This window comes from Sciurus vulgaris (genome assembly GCF_902686455.1).
Source record: "Sciurus vulgaris genome assembly, chromosome: 6".
NCBI classification, from domain to species: Eukaryota; Metazoa; Chordata; class Mammalia; order Rodentia; family Sciuridae; genus Sciurus; species Sciurus vulgaris.
The window spans coordinates 95,697,853-95,717,922 of NC_136466.1; the positions used below are offsets into that span (position 1 = coordinate 95,697,853).

Here is a 20,070-nt window from a genome sequence, read left to right on the forward strand (position 1 = left end):
TAGAGCATTAATCTCAAGGTATGTAAAGAACTCAAAAAACTGAACACCAAAACAACAAAAAACCCAATCAATACATGGGTAAAGGAATGGAACAGACATTTCATATAAGAAGAAATGCAATTGATCAACAAATACATGAAAAAGTGTTCAACATAATTGGCAAATAGAGAAATGCAGATTAAAACTACACTGAGATTTCATCTCACTCTAGTCAGAATGGCAATTATTAAGAATACAAATAAATATAAATGTTGGTGAGGATTTGGGGAAAAAGATACACTCATACATTGCTGGTGGGACTGCAAAATGGTGCAAACACTCTGAAAAGCAGTATGGAGATTGCTTAGAAAACTTGGAATGGAAGCACCCTTTAACCCAGTTATCCCACTCTGCACATATACCTAAAGGACTTAAAATCAAAACACTACAGTAATGGTGCCACATCGATGTTCATAGCAGCTCAATTCACAAAAGCTAAACTATGTATCAACCTAGGTGTCCTTCAATAGATGAATGGATAAAGAAAATGAGGCACATGCACACAGTGGAGTATTACTTAGCCTTAAAGAAGAATGAAATTATGGCTTTTGCTGGTAAAGGGATGAAACTGGAGACTTTCATGCTAAATGAAATAAACCAGTCCCCAAAAAAACCAAAGGTTATATGTTCTCTCTGACATATGGATGTTAATCCATAGTAGGCAGAGAGGAGGGAAGAAGAGTAAAGGTTCACTGGATTGGACAAGGGGGAATGGGAAGAAGGGATGGGGGATGGGAATGGGAAAGACAGTAGAATGAACTGGACATAACTTTCTTATGTTCATATATGAACACAATGAGCAGTGCTACTCCACATCATGTAAAACCACAAGAATGGGAAGTTATACTTCATGTATACATGAGATGTCAAAATACATTCTGTTCTCATGTATAACTAAAAAGAAGAAATAAGGGGCTAGGGTTGTAGCCCAACGGTGAAGCACTTGTCTAGTATGTATGAGGTACTAGGTTCGATTCTCAGCATGACATAAAAATAAATAAAATAAAGGTACTGGGTCCATTTACAACTATAATTTTTTTAAAAAAAGAAGAAATAAAAAATAAAAAATGTTGAGTCACTATCATACATATTAGAGCTTAACTGTTCTTTATTTATTCTACATCATATCATCATCCTATATCACATCATCACCCTATATCATAATCCCTTTTGGTTTTATTTCTATTTCAATACAATTCAGGGTGTGTTCTCTATTTCTTACTTAATAAGACTAAATATTATTTTAATTTCTCTGTTATTATAACTGATCCGAAATCCAGCTTTTAAAAAAGTGAGGGGTATGGTGTAAGACTTTTTAATCTTGACTGTATTTGAAGATTTAATATTAGCAATTGTAAATTTTCTCTATAACCCTGGACTACAATTACATTCATTATAGTAAGAATGTGGTTTGCCACATATAATACATTCACCCAGTTGTTAATAGTCAGGTGAAGAAACTTACTTGTAAAAAGCCTTAAATGCTAATCTTGGAATCTTATATTTTAGGCTAAGTCAACATGTTAATCTTAGAATCTTAAGATTATGTTGCTACACAAATTTTCACAATTTCCTACCTCTACATTGTCTAGTCACCCTTCCCTCATACACATTTCTTGCCAATATGAAGAACTTTGGTTGGTTAATGAATCTCCCAAAAGTGGATAAAGGTGAAGGGATCTAAGGCTCTTTTTACTAGGACTAGCCTTGGACTCACCAGATAAGATTCCAGAATACTTTGAAACTGTAAGTACAATATATAGTATAATAGGACCAGAGGTCAATTATACACAGATTACACAGAAGCTTCTAAAATTTACTCTTGGAATGTAATGGACTTCTAAAACATGATTTCTAAGAAAAAAATGTGTTTCACTTCCAGTTTTCTTATAGATAAAACTTCCGTAAGATGATTCTTTCAAAGTGAAAGCTTACAATTTTTATAAAATTTTCTGTTATACCCAATTCTAAATTTATAATTTTGGCAGGACACGAATGTATACTTACTTGGGCGATTCTGTACTTTCTCTATTAAAGTAGAATTGAGTAGTTCAATAAACACAGACTCCGACCTTTCTGGTTCATCATCATCCAAAACTGAAATAGTTATTGTGGCCTCACTCTGATTAGCTCCAAAAAGAGCAAATCCAGAAGCTGATATATAGTCTCTTCCATGAGTTGCTCTGGCTAAATTAGGTGGAAAATAAGGTAGTTTTTTCATATCCTCTACTGTAGCATAAGAGACCATGACTTTACCCATAAGGCCTTTCAGCCTTATTATTGATAATGTGATGTTCTGGGTTGCTTCCTCAACTTTAATAGGTCTATTTTTCTCAGAAAAAATGAATACCCCATAAGGATCATCACTAGCCAAAACAGTTAATGTGGCATTAGTATGAACTCCTAAAGAACCACTGGAGACACTGAGTATTGACACAGAGAATGCCTTATCCAGTTCTGGATCTTCATCTGGCAATATTTCCACTGTGATGTGGGCACTCCTCTGTCCAGTCTCAAAGGTGATGTTGCCAGAGGTGAAGGCAAGATCCCCATCAGGATCAGAGTCTATATTCCAATGCAGAGTCACTGGAGATAGAGCTCCATAACTCCTTACAACCTGTAAAATATAGTTTTAAAATATTTCAACAGAGAAATTGAAACCATTGACCTAGAGATTTACATGTACATATTGACAAGACCATAATAAATTTTAACTTTACATAAACTTCCAAAGTTATAAGATTATTAAAGTCAGGGAGCATACATTACACATCCCTGAAGATCCTGAGAGAGTCTTAGAATAGAGAATATTTAAAAAATTATTGTTACATGAAATCACAATTTGATTAAAAGTTTTTAGCTTCTGATTAAATTTTAGCTGTATCACATGTGGAGTTATAATACATAATACTAATGAACCGAATGTTACTATAAACATTGTATTTAAGCATATCCTATTGAAAGTTTCTACATTTACTGCATAACATGATGCATACTTCATTGTACAGAATGGATGGGTGCTATCTTTCTGGAAAATTAGCCAAAAAATTCATCTTTAAAAGAAATCATATTTTCTTTAATCTTTGATATAACAAATATCAAAAACACACTTGACTTAAGTATAATGCAATATATCTAAGAGGCAAGAAATGTTTTCATCAACATATTAAAAATTAAAATCTTTAAAATTATTCCTTATTTTCCAAAATCATGTGTATTTGTAGATAAGATGATGTTAAATTCTAGACAATAACTTTATAAAAATGTGATCCTCTCCCTTACTATTTTTCTTTCTTGGGTAGTTTTTATTTCTGAAGTTGCTCAATTTATTTAAAGTTTATTGAATATCTGCCACAATAATACAGAAATACAATAACTCTAAAACAAATGTGTTTGAGTTATCATTCTTCACTGTACAAAACCTGAGGATGTTGAGTCACTAAGCAACAGAACACTTCCTAATTTCTGTTGGAACAAAGCAGAGTAGATATACACACATATCAAATAGAATTGTTATCATTATTATTGGTGTTCACAAATGTTTTGGATTTTCCTTCCTTCTGGACAAGAGACCTGCACTTTACATACTGACATTAGGTATGGCCATACACTTTGCTTTGACCATGGAAATCTAAGTAGAAATGATATAAACTGATTCCACAAAGAAGCTCTAAGGCTAGTATGTAGTTCTCAACACCCACATTTCTTGTCTCTTTTATGAAGGTTGGGATATAGCCAACTGTAGTCCTTGTCCTTAAAGTGACTGATGATCAGAAATCCGTTTCAACTTAGGTTGGACATATACCATGAGTGAAAAACAAATTTTTTTTGTACTAAGCCCGAGATTTTGGACAAGTTTGTTATCACAGCCTATCTGAACTAAAACATCTGTGCAAGTTAAATACAAATAGTACATTCCATTATATTCCTAAAAGCATGAGGAAATCTCAGAAAAATAGTCATATGAAAAATTAAACACAAAGACAAATGCCAAATGACTATTCAATTATTCATAATGTCTACATCAATAGCTTCATTTCTTTTTACCAACTCACACAAAAAGAAAGCATAAAACACACTTTCATAATATAATAAAACAATTTTATAAGAAGAGAAAGTGTATAGGAATGGAGGAGAAAAGGTACTCACATTTAACATAACAGTGCTATATCCATCTTCTGGTTCCGTTCCATTAACAAAGAGTGACTCGGAGCTAAATTCAAACACACCATGAGCATGGTCAGAGGCTGCAATTGTCACTAGAATCTGGGAAGCCACTCCTAGACTGGCTGCATGAACAAGTTCCAACAAACAGAAAAAAAAAGAAAAAGAAAAAAAAAAAAAAAGAATGTTAATCAGTAATTGACAAATAATAGGAAAGGCCAAGAAACTACTTATGAAAAGAGCTGTTCCATTGACTGAATACATTCTAATGTGTTTTAGAAAGAAAGGCAGAAACAAAAGTTGCCATACATAGTCATGTTTTTATGACCTTTCTCTATTTTGGCACCAATGTGAGATACAAATGTTGCATAAACTCTTGGAGATAAATAAGTAAAACTTCTTTTACTTTTTTTTTCTCTATGAAAGAGAACTTCTTCCACACAATGTATGTAAGGAAGGTCTCCCACAATCTTTGCTGATCTCAAAAGAACATGAGTCAGAATTACTCTAACCTTTATGAAACAGTAAGTTTCCCCATGATTTTAGTCAACTGGAATGAACAGATTCTTGGTTTCCAATATGCATTAACTCTGAATCTATTTTTTGCATCATATTATAATATCGATTTATCACTCTGATCCCAAATAGACCATGCTAAGATTTAAGGAAGAATTTAAAGTTTTCCTAATAAACATTTTCACTCTTTATGTTTTATTAATGTCTGCAGACAAGAATATGAACTATTTTAAAAGTAATAGTGTACAGGTTACATGACACACTGATGAAAGTTAGAATGAGAGAGATGGAAACATGAGTTCCAACATGAACATTTGAGAGTTAGAAAGTACTCTCTTGCAGGATGCAAATATTCTAAATATTCTATCCACATGTCAAAATATTTGAGGTAAAAAGCTGAATCGTGTTTGTATATGAATCTACTTTAAAAGGCATCTTCTTTTCAATTGTCCCCTATTAATTGATAACTTTTTCTCCTAATTTATTTTCTTCCTAATTCCTTTTTCCCACTTGTTTTGATTAAATGTTACCTATAAAGACTCTGGTTCTTTTTGTACAGGAAGTAAATGTGGTACATTTAACATGAAAATACAAGTATTCTACTTAACTTTTTTTAGGTATTCAAAACTATGCAAAATTTTTAAGTCACTTTTATAAATGACATTCAAACAAAACTCTCCAGTCAGAATCAGAAAATTGCATTAAATTCATACATGGAAGACTAGGCATGAGTCAGACAAGGACATGATTCTAACTACTTCACTTTCCAGCTAGATAACTACAACCTACAGCAAATAACACTTCATAAAGTTATTTTGATGGTTAATGAGATAAAATATGTAAAGGACCTACACCTAATAGTTTCCAATAAAGCTTTTAGTACTGCCAGGCACAGTGGTGGATGCCTGTAATACCAGAGACTTGGGAGGCTGAAGTAGGAGGACTGCAAGTTCGAGGGCAGCTTGGGCAATTTTGGTGAAACCTGTCTCAAAATAAGACTTAAAAAGAGCTGGGGAAGTAGCTCAGTAGTGGAGCATTTGCCTAACATTAACAAGGCCTGGGTTCAATGTCCATTACCAAAGCATGGAAGAGTGGTTAGTATTTTGCCTCTGAAAAGAGAAAGAGAAGTAAAAATAAAAATATATACTAGTAAAGAACCTTGGAACAGCTGCTTACCATGTTTGTGAATAGTTGGAAGGAAGAATTCCACGTCCCCATCACCACTACCACTGCCATCAACCCTAAAGAGTTCAGTCACTTCACAGGAGAGACACAGAGACACAACCACACAACACACAGTGACAATGAGAAAATTAAGAGCTTTTAAAACATATCAAGTAAAGGAAAAATGCAGTAATAATCACCCAATGGCAGGCATTCTTCCACAGAGATCATTTCAAAAGATAATGCTGTAACATCACTCAAACTACCAAATTACCAAAACTTCATTCATAGTTTCAGGAAATGCTCCATGGAAATCAAAATTGGCATTTTCCATTTCCAACTATTTAAATAATTTTATTTTTAAAATGTCATCTATTTACAATAATATAAATCATTTTCTAACATTTTAAAAATATTTTAAAATATTTTTAAAAATATTTGTTTTCTAATATTTTAAAGAATATTTATTTATATTTTCTAACATTTAAAAAAATATTTATACAAAAGCACATGCCTATCATAAGTTCATGACCAGCTTCAGTAATTTAGGAAGACTCTGTTTCCAAATAAAATTAAAAGGGCAAAGGATATAGATCTGAGGTAGAGCACCCCTGGATTCAATACCCAGTATTGCAAAAAATGTGTGTGTGTGTGTGTGAGTGTGTGTGAAATCATATACTTTGTCATATATGTCTGTGAAGTCACCTTTCCACTCAGAACAACCAATTCAAAATTTGGGAAATGCATGTAAAATTTCCCCCATCCACACATTCAAACCCCCATCTCAACCTTGTTCACCCTCTTGCCACTGACATTGTGAAGACAGCCCTAGGTAAACATACAAAAATTCTACTTTAGCCCTGGTTGTGAAAGACACCCATTTTAAAACCACCAGCAATACACTAAACCCCTTGGCATCTCAGTTGTCTCACCTGCAAAAAGTACTATCTTTAATAGAAATACTGTGAAGATAAAATAGTATAAAATGTGATAAAAATATAAAATGCCTTGGCACTATATAAAGCTTATAATAAAGACTAAGTAGTTATACACCTTTGATACAATATATCTTACATGCCAAATATTATATTTGCCAAGTGTTTACAAAGAAGATGGAAAGAGCAGTGATAATAGCAAAAACAGAATAAGAAAAGCAAAACCACAGTCATACATAAGTGCTCCTGCCAATATCCTTGATTGACAACCAAGTTTAAGGTCTACCCTGTTCTGTCTTTCCTCTCAGCAGGATTGGGTTATACCAGGGCCTAAAATCCTCTTAGAGACTTAAGAGGCAAAATGGATTTCCAGCAGCTATCTAGGCCTTGCTCCTAATTTTACATGACTGTACAGGAGTCATAAGAAAGAGGTATTAAAGTTCAATACCACCATATACTCTAGATAGCATAAAACATCTATTCTGGCTGTGACTACCCTAAGTAGAATCAGTTTTAGAAAAAAAAACCAGTATGGAATTAGGGGTGCTTCCTGATCTTCAAAAGAATTTAATTCCACAAGCTATATTAACATATTAGTAAGCAGTCTCTAGGTATGAATGAGTCCAGGAGTTATTTTCTAGATACCTTTTCCTGCAATCCCAATTCACTGAGAAAAAGTCAATTCCCTGCCATTATTGTTTATTAAGAAACTTCAAGATTGGTTTTCAAATGAGAACTCATGCCCTATTAGTATATAACAAATGTATATTCTAGGGGTCTGAAAGAAAGTTTCTACAGAAAAACACAAGTATCAATATGATCATAAATTGTGGAAGTCATCCTTATCTAGTAGAATCAGACTAGATTGAGCCTCATGACACAGAGGTCTGACTTCTCAGAACCGGCAGACATGGAGGTCTGTCCCAGATTGCCAGGGGAGTATGTGGCACTGTGGCAGGGGTTCCCTGCCTGGTTATATGATATTTCCCTGAGCAAAGGGGCTCCCCTAACTCCACCCCATCCTGTTCATCATAGAAGAAGCCCCTTCCCTTCCAGACGACTTTACCTGTGTGATTATAAATAAAAAAGAGTTGTGCTACCCCATGTTGTTAGAGGTCAGTACTGGTATGGCCAGACCAGTCATGTCCCCTCTCATTTAAAAAAAAGTATTGCTCCTCTGTATTTATTGATTAGATAAGTTTATGGGTGATTGATTTGTAGCCAACATCGTCCTCCGACAGTTAACGCTTTCCTCATCCATGCGGGACATAGCTCAGAGACCTCCACAATAAATATTATCTCAAGAATATTTGATGTTGGGTTTTGGGGTTGAAGGTCAGTGGTAGAACACTTGCCTAATGTGTGAGGTCTTGGGTTTGATCCCCAGCACACAAAGAAAAGAGGGGAATATTTGATGTTCCATTATTAATCAGTATTGGATATGGCCACTAATAGTCTTTCTTTCTATTAATTCAGTATTTTTAGTTCTAAAATGATACAAAGGGAAACTTCTCAAATATTATATAGTTTATTTTTTATTAATGATTTGAAGATGTGAGGACTTGTCTTTGGAGGGCAAGCAAAGCTGGCATTTTTATATGCCACCTGCCAGACAGGTCATCCAGCACATTTTTACTATTTCATGCACTCACCAAGTTGAGGCACTGTTTATTTAATCACTGCCCTATTCCCAAACACTAGCTCAGTCTCCATTGCTTTCCCCTGATCTTTGAAACACAGGAAAGGGATTGCCTACTTATCCCAAGTCCCCCTTTATACAAAAAGACAATTTTAATATATCTATGCTACCCAATCTCTACCTTTGGATAGCTTAAACGCCATGACTCTCTTCATCAACATGATACAGATGACAATAATAATGGTATAATAATACTAGATTTTGTAATGGAAAAGTGAATACCACATCAATCTCAATTTCTTGTCCTTACAAAGGTAATACAATGTATACCACATTTATAAAACTAATAACTAAAATTTATGTTGAGAAAGTCATTCATTCATTAAAAGAAAAAAAGTAAGGTTAATTCAAAGAAACTTCACAGAATCTACTGTCATCATAGTATGTTGACAAGCAAACATTTGATATTTTTTTAATTGCCCATCTTACCTCCTCCCTCCAGGTTTAACAACTCAACTTTAAAAGATTTTTCCAGTTCAGGGATAGAATTATCAGTGATGTTGACAAAAATGTATTTATATCTTTCTTCTGGTTGAAATTCTAATGTGCCGGCAACATTCTGAAATATAAATAAAATATTCATCAATTAAATCATAATCAGTCTATATGAAGATACAAAGTGAGAATATCTGCTTTATATCAAATTGTTAGAAATACTGAAACAGAAGAAGGTTAAGTGAATGCAAAATTTAAAAACTTCAGTGGGTATGAATGGTCTTCAATGCAAATCCTAAATTCTTCAACTAAATAAAGGAGATGGGCTTCTATTTTTTTGTTTATTCACCAAAAAAGTAGTCAAGACAAATGAGGAATCAGAGTAGGCAACATTCAAAAATTCCTATAATTACTTCAATGAGATGCAAGGAATTCTACTGATCAAGTATATTAATTATTAAAAATTATATAATTGAGAGGTTTAAATTCTCAATGTATAATAATGGCATTTTCATTCTGAGAGTCTCCTCAAGCAATAGTATATATTAGTCCATTTAGCAATAACCCTTCCTGTATTATACTTGAATCTGGAATTCATAATGTAGATCTCAAAACAGAAGAGTTCACATACTTGCAAAGAAATAGTTATTCCAAATCAAAATCCTAAGGTTCTTTTCCTTCCATTATTTCATATAACATTTTCCTCTCAAATTATGTTTTAAAATTATTTAATTCTTCTGTGTTAGATTCTTTGGGCAATTGTATTTCACCTTGCAAAGCTATTAATGACCTTAAAGTTGTATTAAAGAACTCTAGTGTGAAACTCCATGTTGTACAGAATAGCAGTGCCTAGCTCTGAGTTATTCCATTTTATAAAGCAGCAGTTTGCCATGGTTACTCCAGTTCAAGTGCAAGTGCTAAGGCTGAATGACTTGGTAACATCTCTGGGCAAAGATATAATAACCACCAGATATAGAACCAACTGGAAAAAATAACCTCCACCTGTGCAGCACAATTATAAGGCACAAACTAATAAATAAATGATTCATTCTAATAACTGTGAACTGATCAAATTAAATCAGAAGCACATGAAAAGATGGGCATGTAAAACCAATATCAGATAAGCCAGGCCCCTGAGATTATCCCTCTCACAAGATGCAAAACCCTCAATCTAAAACACATGAAAGGAGAGGCACCTAAGACAGCAGTACACAGAACACACCCACACTTTACCAGACCCATGTTGGGAAAGCATCATGAGGTGCACAGGCAATGGACTATCAACTCTATCCCTGAGGCTTCAGCTCAGCTAGAAATCCCTACATGACGTGGTCCTCTTAAAAACAGCCTGCCATCCAGACCATGGCCAGGATAAATTTCATGCCCTGCACAGTTCTGTGCTCTGCAACAAGTTCCCCAGGGATTCTAATCTTTTCTGAGCACTGCAGTGATCCTTTTACCTTTGTATCTGTTCTTGCCTTTGCAATCCGGGCAGTCTCCAGAAACCCTCAGATCATCATTAACCCTTTCTTAGACTTTCAGTAACATATATCATTATGCAAAGTGTTATATGTGACTTGAGTGTTATCAATATTAGTAACAAAGTTTGAAATGGAATAAAAGAACGTGTGATTGTCCTGCTCCTGGGTACCATGAATTATTCAGTGAATTAATGGTGATGAAAGTGATGTAGGGTTTTTTTGTTGTTGTTGTTACTTTATTAGTTATTTTTAGTTATACATGAGAGCAGAATCCATTTTGATATAATTATACAAGCATGGATGTCATTTGTGAATTGTTATTCAATAAATTCTGACATTGTAGAAAGACACAAATGTGTCCAGTGTATGTTAATGGCAAAGCTTGCCCATAATACCAAGTACCAATTTCACTTGATCCCTCTTTTTATTCACTTTTTCAACACTTACTAACATATAGCATGTACTAGCACAATTGTTTGGGAGACAAAAACAGGACAAATTTTTGTCTCTATGAAGAACATTCTAGAAAGGAGGGTAAGCATTAACAAAAAAGTTGGAATAGAATAATAGTTGCTATGCAAGGTATATAGATAGCTCAATGAAAAGCAATTTTGCCTATAATTTAGTAGACTGGAATAATTCTACAATTTTTAGCAACACAACTGAAAATTGTTTCCTCTCTAGGAAACATTGTTATTGAACTCAGCAATTGCTTACACAATTGGCCACTTTCCTTCTGAAATGTGTTCTCTGCTATTCCAGGGTGCCAGATTCTCTGCTTTTCCTTTATACTTTCCTACCTCATCCTTTCCAGAGTTCATTGCCAATTTTAACATTATCCTATGACCTTTAAAAATTATTGTTCATTAGACTCTTTCTAGACTTTCTGTCCAAATAAGCCCATCACTCTCAAGGCTTTTATTACTATGTATATGCTCCCACCTACAAATTTCATCTCCAACCTCTGATATCCAGACTTAAATTTGAAATTTTTCTTTAATTTCTGTGAGGATATCAAATTTATGATCTTTCCTTAAAACTCATGCTTCATTCATGGCACTGGACTACCTCATGGGGCTGGACTAGCACTTGTGAGGCACTGGGTTAGATCCTTAGCACCACAAAACAAAATAAACAAATAAAGGCATGATGTCCAACTATAAAAAATAAAAAAATTTAAAAAATTTAAAAGTAAAGCCTCATCTTTAAAACAAAATTAAAAAAAAAGAAAAAAAAATTATGCTTCATCCAGTTCTGTCCATAGCACTAAATTGTGGAGCCCTATTCTTCAGGCTAAATTGCTTTCAAATCCTGCCACTTTAACTCTGAAATGTTTCCTAAGTCCACCTCCTTTTCATCTACTTTGTCATCAGCCTGATTCATGATGCCATCACTCTTTATCTTGCTCCACAAAAGATTCCTTTCTTGTCTTCTTGTATCCATATCTGTACCATCTAAACCATTCTCCATGGTTCAGTCTAGTGATCTTTTATAAATACATAACACGTTTCAATTATTTCACTTCTTAAGAAAAAAAAAAAAGGCCACAAGTGTAGCTGATCTGCAAGCCCTTGAATGATCCATTCTGTGTGCAACTTGTCTTTTATCACTACACCTAGCTCTCTACGTTAGAGAAGCACTGCACCTTCTGCAGTTCCTCGGACAAATCCTTCCTTTGCTTAAGCCATTTTACCTATCTCAAGCAGTTCTTGCCCCTTTGTCTGTCTTTCTCCTCTTAGGTTTACACTAAGAGCTCAGCAAAAAGCCTTCCATTACTGCCCAGCCTGCATGGACACCCACCTCTCACAGATCACACATCTTGAATACTTTCCACAACCATAACTCAGTAATTACCGAGCTGTTTAAAATCACTGCAGACAGCTGGGATCTATGCATCCGAATAGTGAAGATCACTTGTAACTTGGTACATGAGAATAAGGTTAACAATGGTGATATCTAAAAATTCAGTTGTTTCCTCTTCTGTACATGATGACTCCAGTCACCGCCCTTCCCCTCCCTTAACATAAGCACACACACACTCACACACTTCACCTGAAAAATCTTACTCTTGTGCTAACACAGACTAGAAATAGTTGACACATCATAAGAAGTGGTGACAGCAGAAGTTATCAGGTTATCAGAGACTAAAGTAAAGTGGTGACAGGTAACACACAGGACACATAAGTCCTGAAAATTCTCAGAAATGTTTCCAAGGGCATGAGCTTTCTCATAGTCATGAAGGATGGGGACAGATGGTTCCTTATTTTGTTTTGTTTTAGTTACTAAAGAAAATGATGGTACAACTGACAGTGGAGAGGTTCAAATTAGGAATTGAAAACCGTTGATTTGAAGACTAAAGCATTGCTTTAAGAGAATGCAGAGAACACATTGTCACAATGAGATTGCCGTGAAATATGTTAGATATCAACCTAAAGAATAAATAAATACCAGGGACAAAAAATATAAAAAGTATGAAGAAGTAATCCAGGAAAACTAGACTGTAGTTAAAATTAATGGAATTCAATTAGCCAGCCAGGGTTCTGGGGGTTAGGAGGAAAAGCAGACACAACTACTGAACACCATACCTATGTGTGGATCTTTTTAGGAAGAAGGTGAGAAACAAGAAAACTAACATTAAATTTAAAGAAAAGGAATCTTTGGGAAAACAAAAATGTTGAAGGATATAAAATCTGTCTCAAGGAGGACTGCCAAAAAGAAATTACCAGCATTTGCTTAATAAGAATACTGGTAACAACTTGAACAGGTGGGTTATTGAGTATTACTACACATGCATCATGCATACTACAAGATATTTCAACATTGTCATTTATCTGCTTTAGCACAAGAGTAAGATTTTTCAGGTGACATTTGTGTGTGTGCTTACGTTAAGGGAGGGGAGGGGAGGTGACTAGAGTCATCATATATATATACCTGCCTAGCTGATATAGCTCACTTTTACAGAAAAGGAAACTGAACTTAGGAAAAACTGAGTCTCCCAAGGCCACGCATTTAAAGTTCAGGTTAAATTCAAGTTTTGTCCATTCTAAATCCCCAGTTTTTTTTTTTGTTTTTTTTTTTTTTATGGCACTCTGAAGTACCACATTACTTCTCACTTGAAGAAAAAACTGATTAAAATTAAAAAGACATGAATACGTAATTTCCTTACAATTTTGATTTTGTCTGACAGAAATAACAGGATTTGAAATATTATTTAAGAAACTTTTTTTTTTTTTTCTTTTTGAGACAGGGTCTCACTAAATTGCCCAGGCTGGCCTCAAACTTGGGATCCTCCTGCCTGAAGCCTCCAGAAACTCTGGGATTACAGGTGTGCACTACTTTACCTAGCAAGAAACATAATTTTAAATGTACCTGATCAAAACCTATAACGTTAAAACAAAGAATACAAAAGAAACTTATGACAAGTATAAATATTTTTTTTAAAGTATAGTAGTTATTTAAGAGTTGGGTTTCAATACAATAAAGCATCTTAATTCACAGGCTAAATAAAGGTCAAAAGGCTATCAGCATTCATTTTCCTTGTTTAGTATATTCTGCAAGTCCCTTCCAGTCCTCCAAGGATCCTTATTTTCGTTCTGTTTTAGTTATTAAAGAAGTTATTTTACAAGGGCAAAGAGAACTTCAATCAAAGTATAATGATGTACCTGGTAGTCCTCAGGACTGAAAGCTGTCAGGGACACTGTTCTAAACTCTGCAGTCACCCTCCCCAGGAGTCCTTGTGCACGAACAACCAGCAACCTGACCTCTCCATCCTCTTCCTTCACAGTGATGTTTGGCATGCTGCTAGCAGGCAGGCTCATCGGGTCCTCGGGCTGCGGGGGCAGCCCTGTAGAGAACTGCAGCAAACCTGGAGGAGGCAAAAAAGAGGGCATTCTTCTCCCAATTATCTACAGGACAATTCCTCATTTGTTTGAAGCAATACTGCACAATCATTTTAATCACCAGGCCAAATTTCTGAGGGCCTTCATGTAGAAAAGATTTCAGCAAAGATTTGATTCACATGCTTTGATATAGAATGTTTATAAGCTTTCATAATGTTAAAAACATAAATGCTAATTTCCCTTGTCTTTACTCAAAGAAAGGGTTTTTTTTTTTTTTTTTTTTTTTTTCCTACAGAGGCATCAGTAAAAGGAACACTGGTGGATTTTTTAAACACACATTTTCAAACACATACTCTTATTTGCCTGGAGTCTCTTATTAATTTTGAACCAATTGTAGACCAGGATTAATGGTACCTTAAAGGATTTGTAACCTTTTTTTTTTTTTTTTTTTAATTTGAACTATGAAAACCAGAGTGAAGAGCTTTCCAGGTTTCCTACCTAGACTTATATTACTTTTCAATACAAAAATATTCTTAATTTAGTAGGACAGACATCTATGATAGTTCCCTAATTAATAAATTATAACTTTTCAGTATAAGACCCAAATTAATATAAATAGTGATGACTTCACTTCTTAAAACCTAATAAAGCATGAATTACAAAACACTTCAATTTGTTAATATACCACCATATGGTAATTTTTAAATTAAAGGAATTCTGATAGGAATAAATGGAATTACGTTTTTCACTTTTTTAAAGTATCCTTCAAAGCTCTCCAAAATACATTATTTAAGTGCAGAAATCTTTTTATTTTCTTTCATAAACAATATTTCTCAAAATAGCAGCTTAGAAGTTAAAGAGCTTAGCAGTTAGAGGGCCTCAAGGAGTCCTACCCCAATCATTTGCAAAAAGTCCCTTAAGAATGCTTAATAAAACAAGTATGTCCAGAGTAGAAAAAATAGCTTTTGAACAGGGTGAGTTACCAAATGGATGATCACTAGCTTTGACGGTGATATCTGTTGTTTCCTTCTCGGGATCTATGCTTGCACCACTGGTAGGAGTTGAACCTAGTTTTCCATCTCCAGGAACTGCAGAAACTAACGTCACCCGAAAATACTCATTAAGCTCAGGAATATCATCATCAAGAACATATATGTTCAGGACCTATAAATTTATAAATCCAGAGGCATTAAGCAATGAGGCATGGAGAAATTACTTCCAGAGGAAAATAAAAGTCAGTTAAATTATATTTAATAGAAATTACTATTTAAAATAGCATTTAAATTACTATTTAACATAACATTTCTACACAAGCTTACACATTAAAGCAAACATGTATATGTTTATTTGTGTGCGTACATGTATATACATATGTGATATACATGTATATACATATACATATATGTATATGCACCTCTCTCTCTCTCTCTCTCTTTCTAGAGAGAGAGGTGGGGGGCGTGTGTGGTGAGAAGGTGCCATAGCTATGAAGCAGAGAATAAGCCTTGCCAGACGCCAGTTCTACAGGCACCTCCATCTTAGACTGCTCAAGCTCCAGAGCTATGAGCAATAAATATGTTGTTTAAACTTCCCAGTCTGAGATATTTTGTAGTAGCCTCCTGAACAAACTAAGGCAGGGGTTGCATGTTAAAATTTTCTGTCTCAAAGTAGTCTATTCATGCATTAATATTATATCACATAAGATATACTGATATGCTATGTCAATATCATATCATATCCTTCATACCAAAGTCACTGGTATTGCCAACCTCAGGGTACAGACTTGCTAATGAAGGAACTGCAAGCTAGCATGTGGTAGGGTGGTAAAAAAGGACAGAGCAGCATGCATGTGTCTAGAGTCTAAGAAAGTCTAACCTACCACTAAAGTGTTTTAGAAAGCAGATTCACAATGAGCATTAGAAGTCTGGCAGAAGTAATTAGTTCAAAAAAAGTTCTGAAAAAAGTAACCATAAATCAACAATGTTCCATAAAATTTACAGTGAATAAATAATTCCTTCTTCCTTTACTAATTGACATATCCAGTGTCCCAGAATTAAACATAGCCCCACTCCCTAAGAAGCTTATAATCTATTGTAGAAGACAGATATATAGAAAAACATTTAAAATGTAAGGCAGAAATGTCATGATAGAGTTGTGACAAAGTGAGAAAGAAACAATTAAGTACACCTGGAAACATTTAGCAGAGGCATTTGAAACAAGTTCTAATGGATTTATTACAGTTGAAAATAATAACCAGAAAAGATATTCCAAGCAAAAGATGCAACACTGGCAAAGGCATGTACTGGGAACTGCAATTAGGCCATAAAGGCTGGAGCAGCTGAAAGGGTTAGATGATGACCAGGATCTGGGTCTGGGTCAGCAAAGTCTTTTGTGCTGTTTATCATTAAGAATGTAGACTTCGGGCTGGGGATATACCTCAGTTGGTAGAGTGCTTGCCTTGCAAGCCCAAGGCCCTGGGTTCAAATCCCCAGCACCGCAAAAAAAGAAAAAAAAAAAAAGAATGTAGACTTCATTCCATAAAGATTGGAGGTAAACTTAAGAATTCTAAGTGGAAGATGGACACGCTTTAAGAGGTACACCAAGGTAGAACATAAATGGTGTGGACAGAGTGAAAGAAGAGATGCAAGAGGATGCCTTCGGAAATAACTGACCCCAAATGATGGCATTCTGAACTGATACAGTAAGAAACGACAAGGAAAATGACTGGATTTGAGATCTGACTGGCAATAGCTGAGAACTGAGGGAAAAGGAGGAGTGAAGGGTAACCTCCTGCTCTCTCCCACAAAGAAGAGGGGCAACAATCTGAAAAAAAAAAAAAAAAAAGTCCATACGCAGTCTTCAAATCACTCACCACTGGCCTCAAAGCACCCAAATTGTTTATAAAAATGTTTTTCTAGATATTCTGATTCAGTAGGTCTGAGGTAAGATCTTAATTTTGTTTTTAATCTCATTTAGATTATATTTTTAAGATTATCAATACTAGAGGGCATAACCAGTGTGTTCAAAAAAGCAGTAAAAAATAACACTTATCTAAATCACATCATTATCTTAAATCATGTTTGTTATTCCCTTTAGGAAAAAGAAATGTAAAAATTATAAAAGATTATTAATAAATTAATAATTCTTGACTAAAACATTTATAACTATTTTACTTACCAAATTTGATTTACTATTTTATCTCTTCCAAATTGTATATGAATGTTAAAAAACAACCGCTCCCAATTATATTTTTATCTCATAATTGGTAAAACTTTCCCCAGTGCTGGGGATTGAAGATAGGGGCACACAAAAACACTGAGCTACATCTTCATTTTTTATTTTGGAAGAGTGTCTTGCTAAGTCCTCAGGCTAGTCTCCAATTTGTAATCCTTCTGCCTCAGCCACCGGAGTCACTGGGATTACAGATGTGCACCATCACACCTGAAGTAGGTGGTCAGTTTTCCACAAAAAAAATCTGGAGTATCAAATCTGTTTTGCCAAATAGAAGCATTAAAAAGTTACCACATACTATCATATATCATAAAGAAAGAACACTTTGCCAGTTAAGGTGGTGCACACCTATAATCTCAGAGGCTCAGGAGACTGAGGCAGGAGGATCTCAAGTTCAAACCTGGCCACAGAAAGTTAGTAAGGCCCTAAGTAACTTAGCTAGATCCTGTCTTAAAAAAATAAAAAATAAAATAGGGGAAACTGGGGACATGGCTCAGTAGTTAAGTGCCTGGGTTCAATTCCTAGTACCAAAAAAAAAAAAAAAAAAGAAAAAAAGAAAAAAAGAGAAAGAAAAAGAGAAAGAAAAACAATTTAAATAATTTAAATATAAGATAATATGAAAAAAAGCACCAGAACAAAATATCATCCTGCAAATCAAATGATTTTAGCTGTATGAAAATTTACTAGGTGTCCTCCTTTTACCAAAGAATAGCAAAGTCTTCATTATAGACCTGTTTGTAGACTACAATAGGAAACTTTTGTTATAAAGCATTTAATGTTTCTTTCTTCCCCCAAATTATAGAGATTTGACCACCCTTCTGCTTTAATTTTTTAGACTTTAAAAATATTTCAATCATCTCTCACTTCATTTTTTGATCCAATTAATACTTAAGTCCCTCAAACTTTCCTCTAAGACTATTTATTAGTCTCAAGTTATTTTGTATGTATCCCTGATGACCTGTAAGCTATTTACATTTCAATATAAAAATTATACTGATATGAATATTCTAACATTATAAGCTAAACAAGTATTTAAAATTCTGATACAGGAGGAAATTTCATTCCAATTTCACTATGGGAAGTGTCACTTATTTATGGAGCATCTATCCAGCAGTGAGAATATTTTAATGAAACTGGAAGTAACTTGCACTTTTGAAGCACAAAACAAGTATCTCATTTCTCCAAATTTAATGCAAATAAAATGGCATTAGAGTTACAAGAATTTCTCTTTGGTTGATTGGAAGAGTGCCATTCACAACGGAATGGTTTCTCTATGGATCAGTAATAACAAAATACAATGATCTACTCTCAAGCTATACCACTCTGATTATATTGGGATTAAAGAATAACCTAAACTAGAGCATGTATTAGTCAAAATTATTAACTTTTCTTTTGCATAAATACTAGAATATATATGCCATTACACATACCTCAATTCCTAAATATTTCAAATTGCTTAAACATAAAGAAGCTACAACAAAATTACACAACAAACACAGAAGGAAAACCATTCCAGGAGGCTTTCAAAGAAACAAAGAAGGGGGAGTTACCTCAGATCTCTGCCAAGGAAGGAATGTAATAGTTCCACTGGCATTAGCAAAATCATCAACAAGGTAATTAATGCCATTAGATTCGATCTGTGAGATGGTGTAAAAAACATGCACATAATCCAGAGCACCCCTGGTTCGCTCCACCACACAAGAAATGGTAGATCCCTCCTCTGCAATCTGCAATTGAACATAAATTATTGACATATATTATGAATATACCTATTAAAATCAGTGATAAAATTAAAGTCCACTCATGAAATCCTTCTCCTCTTTAACCTAAATTTATAACTTTCCACTTCTCTAAAAGGGACTAGGCGGCCTCTGTGTTCCCCCAGATATATTTTCGACTGCTAAGAAGTATTCGCAGTCATTTATTTTCTCCCATTCCTTCACACAGATAAACAAAGCAAATAAATTATAATCTCTGAACTGTATATGCAGCTCACTCATTGTATCTACTGTGTGCCTCCACAGTGCTAGATGCCAAGGTTACAAAAGATTTTTCTTCCTTTCAAAAAATGCACAATCCTTTTTCTGGATAAACATAAGCCTAAAGAGAAAACAAACTTGGGATTTATTGATGGTTTCAGCACAGACAGACCACATGGGGTGAGGGGTGAGAGGTTCAGGATGGAACATGACATCAGGGAGAATTTTACACACAGAAGAAGCAATACAGCATATTTGGTGAAATCATTTTGGGGATGATATAAATTCCAAGTGGAGAGTCTCAAGGAATGTCTAATGTAGAGACAACAGTCAGATCAAAAAGGACAGTTGATGCCATACTTAATATCTTTTTAATATTTTTATCATACATAAATAAAGTATAAAACACACATGCATTTTTCAAGAAGGTAATGTTTTGATCTAAAAATTTAAGACAGCAATTTTAAATTATATGGAACAAGAAACTGCAATATTTTTAAAAATAAGTCTTCATACTCAAATTCTCAGGCTCTCAGCTCAGTTTCATTTTTATATTAGCAAATATATAATTCAGAGGAAAAAGAATGAAAA

At 34.3% G+C, this 20,070-nt stretch overlaps 1 protein-coding gene across 1 annotated transcript in view; it reads right to left on the reverse strand.

The window, feature by feature from the left end:
- Nucleotides 1-20,070, reverse strand: part of ADGRV1 (adhesion G protein-coupled receptor V1) — a gene marked incomplete at its 5' end in the record, with an annotated part of 585,014 nt that overhangs the window by 506,865 nt on the left and 58,079 nt on the right. The window contains 7 exon segments of the mRNA XM_079143469.1: nt 2,047-2,656; nt 4,189-4,328; nt 5,896-5,976; nt 8,947-9,076; nt 14,096-14,298; nt 15,256-15,436; nt 19,051-19,227. Of these exon segments, the coding sequence (XP_078999595.1) occupies nt 2,047-2,656; nt 4,189-4,328; nt 5,896-5,976; nt 8,947-9,076; nt 14,096-14,298; nt 15,256-15,436; nt 19,051-19,227 (1,522 nt within the window).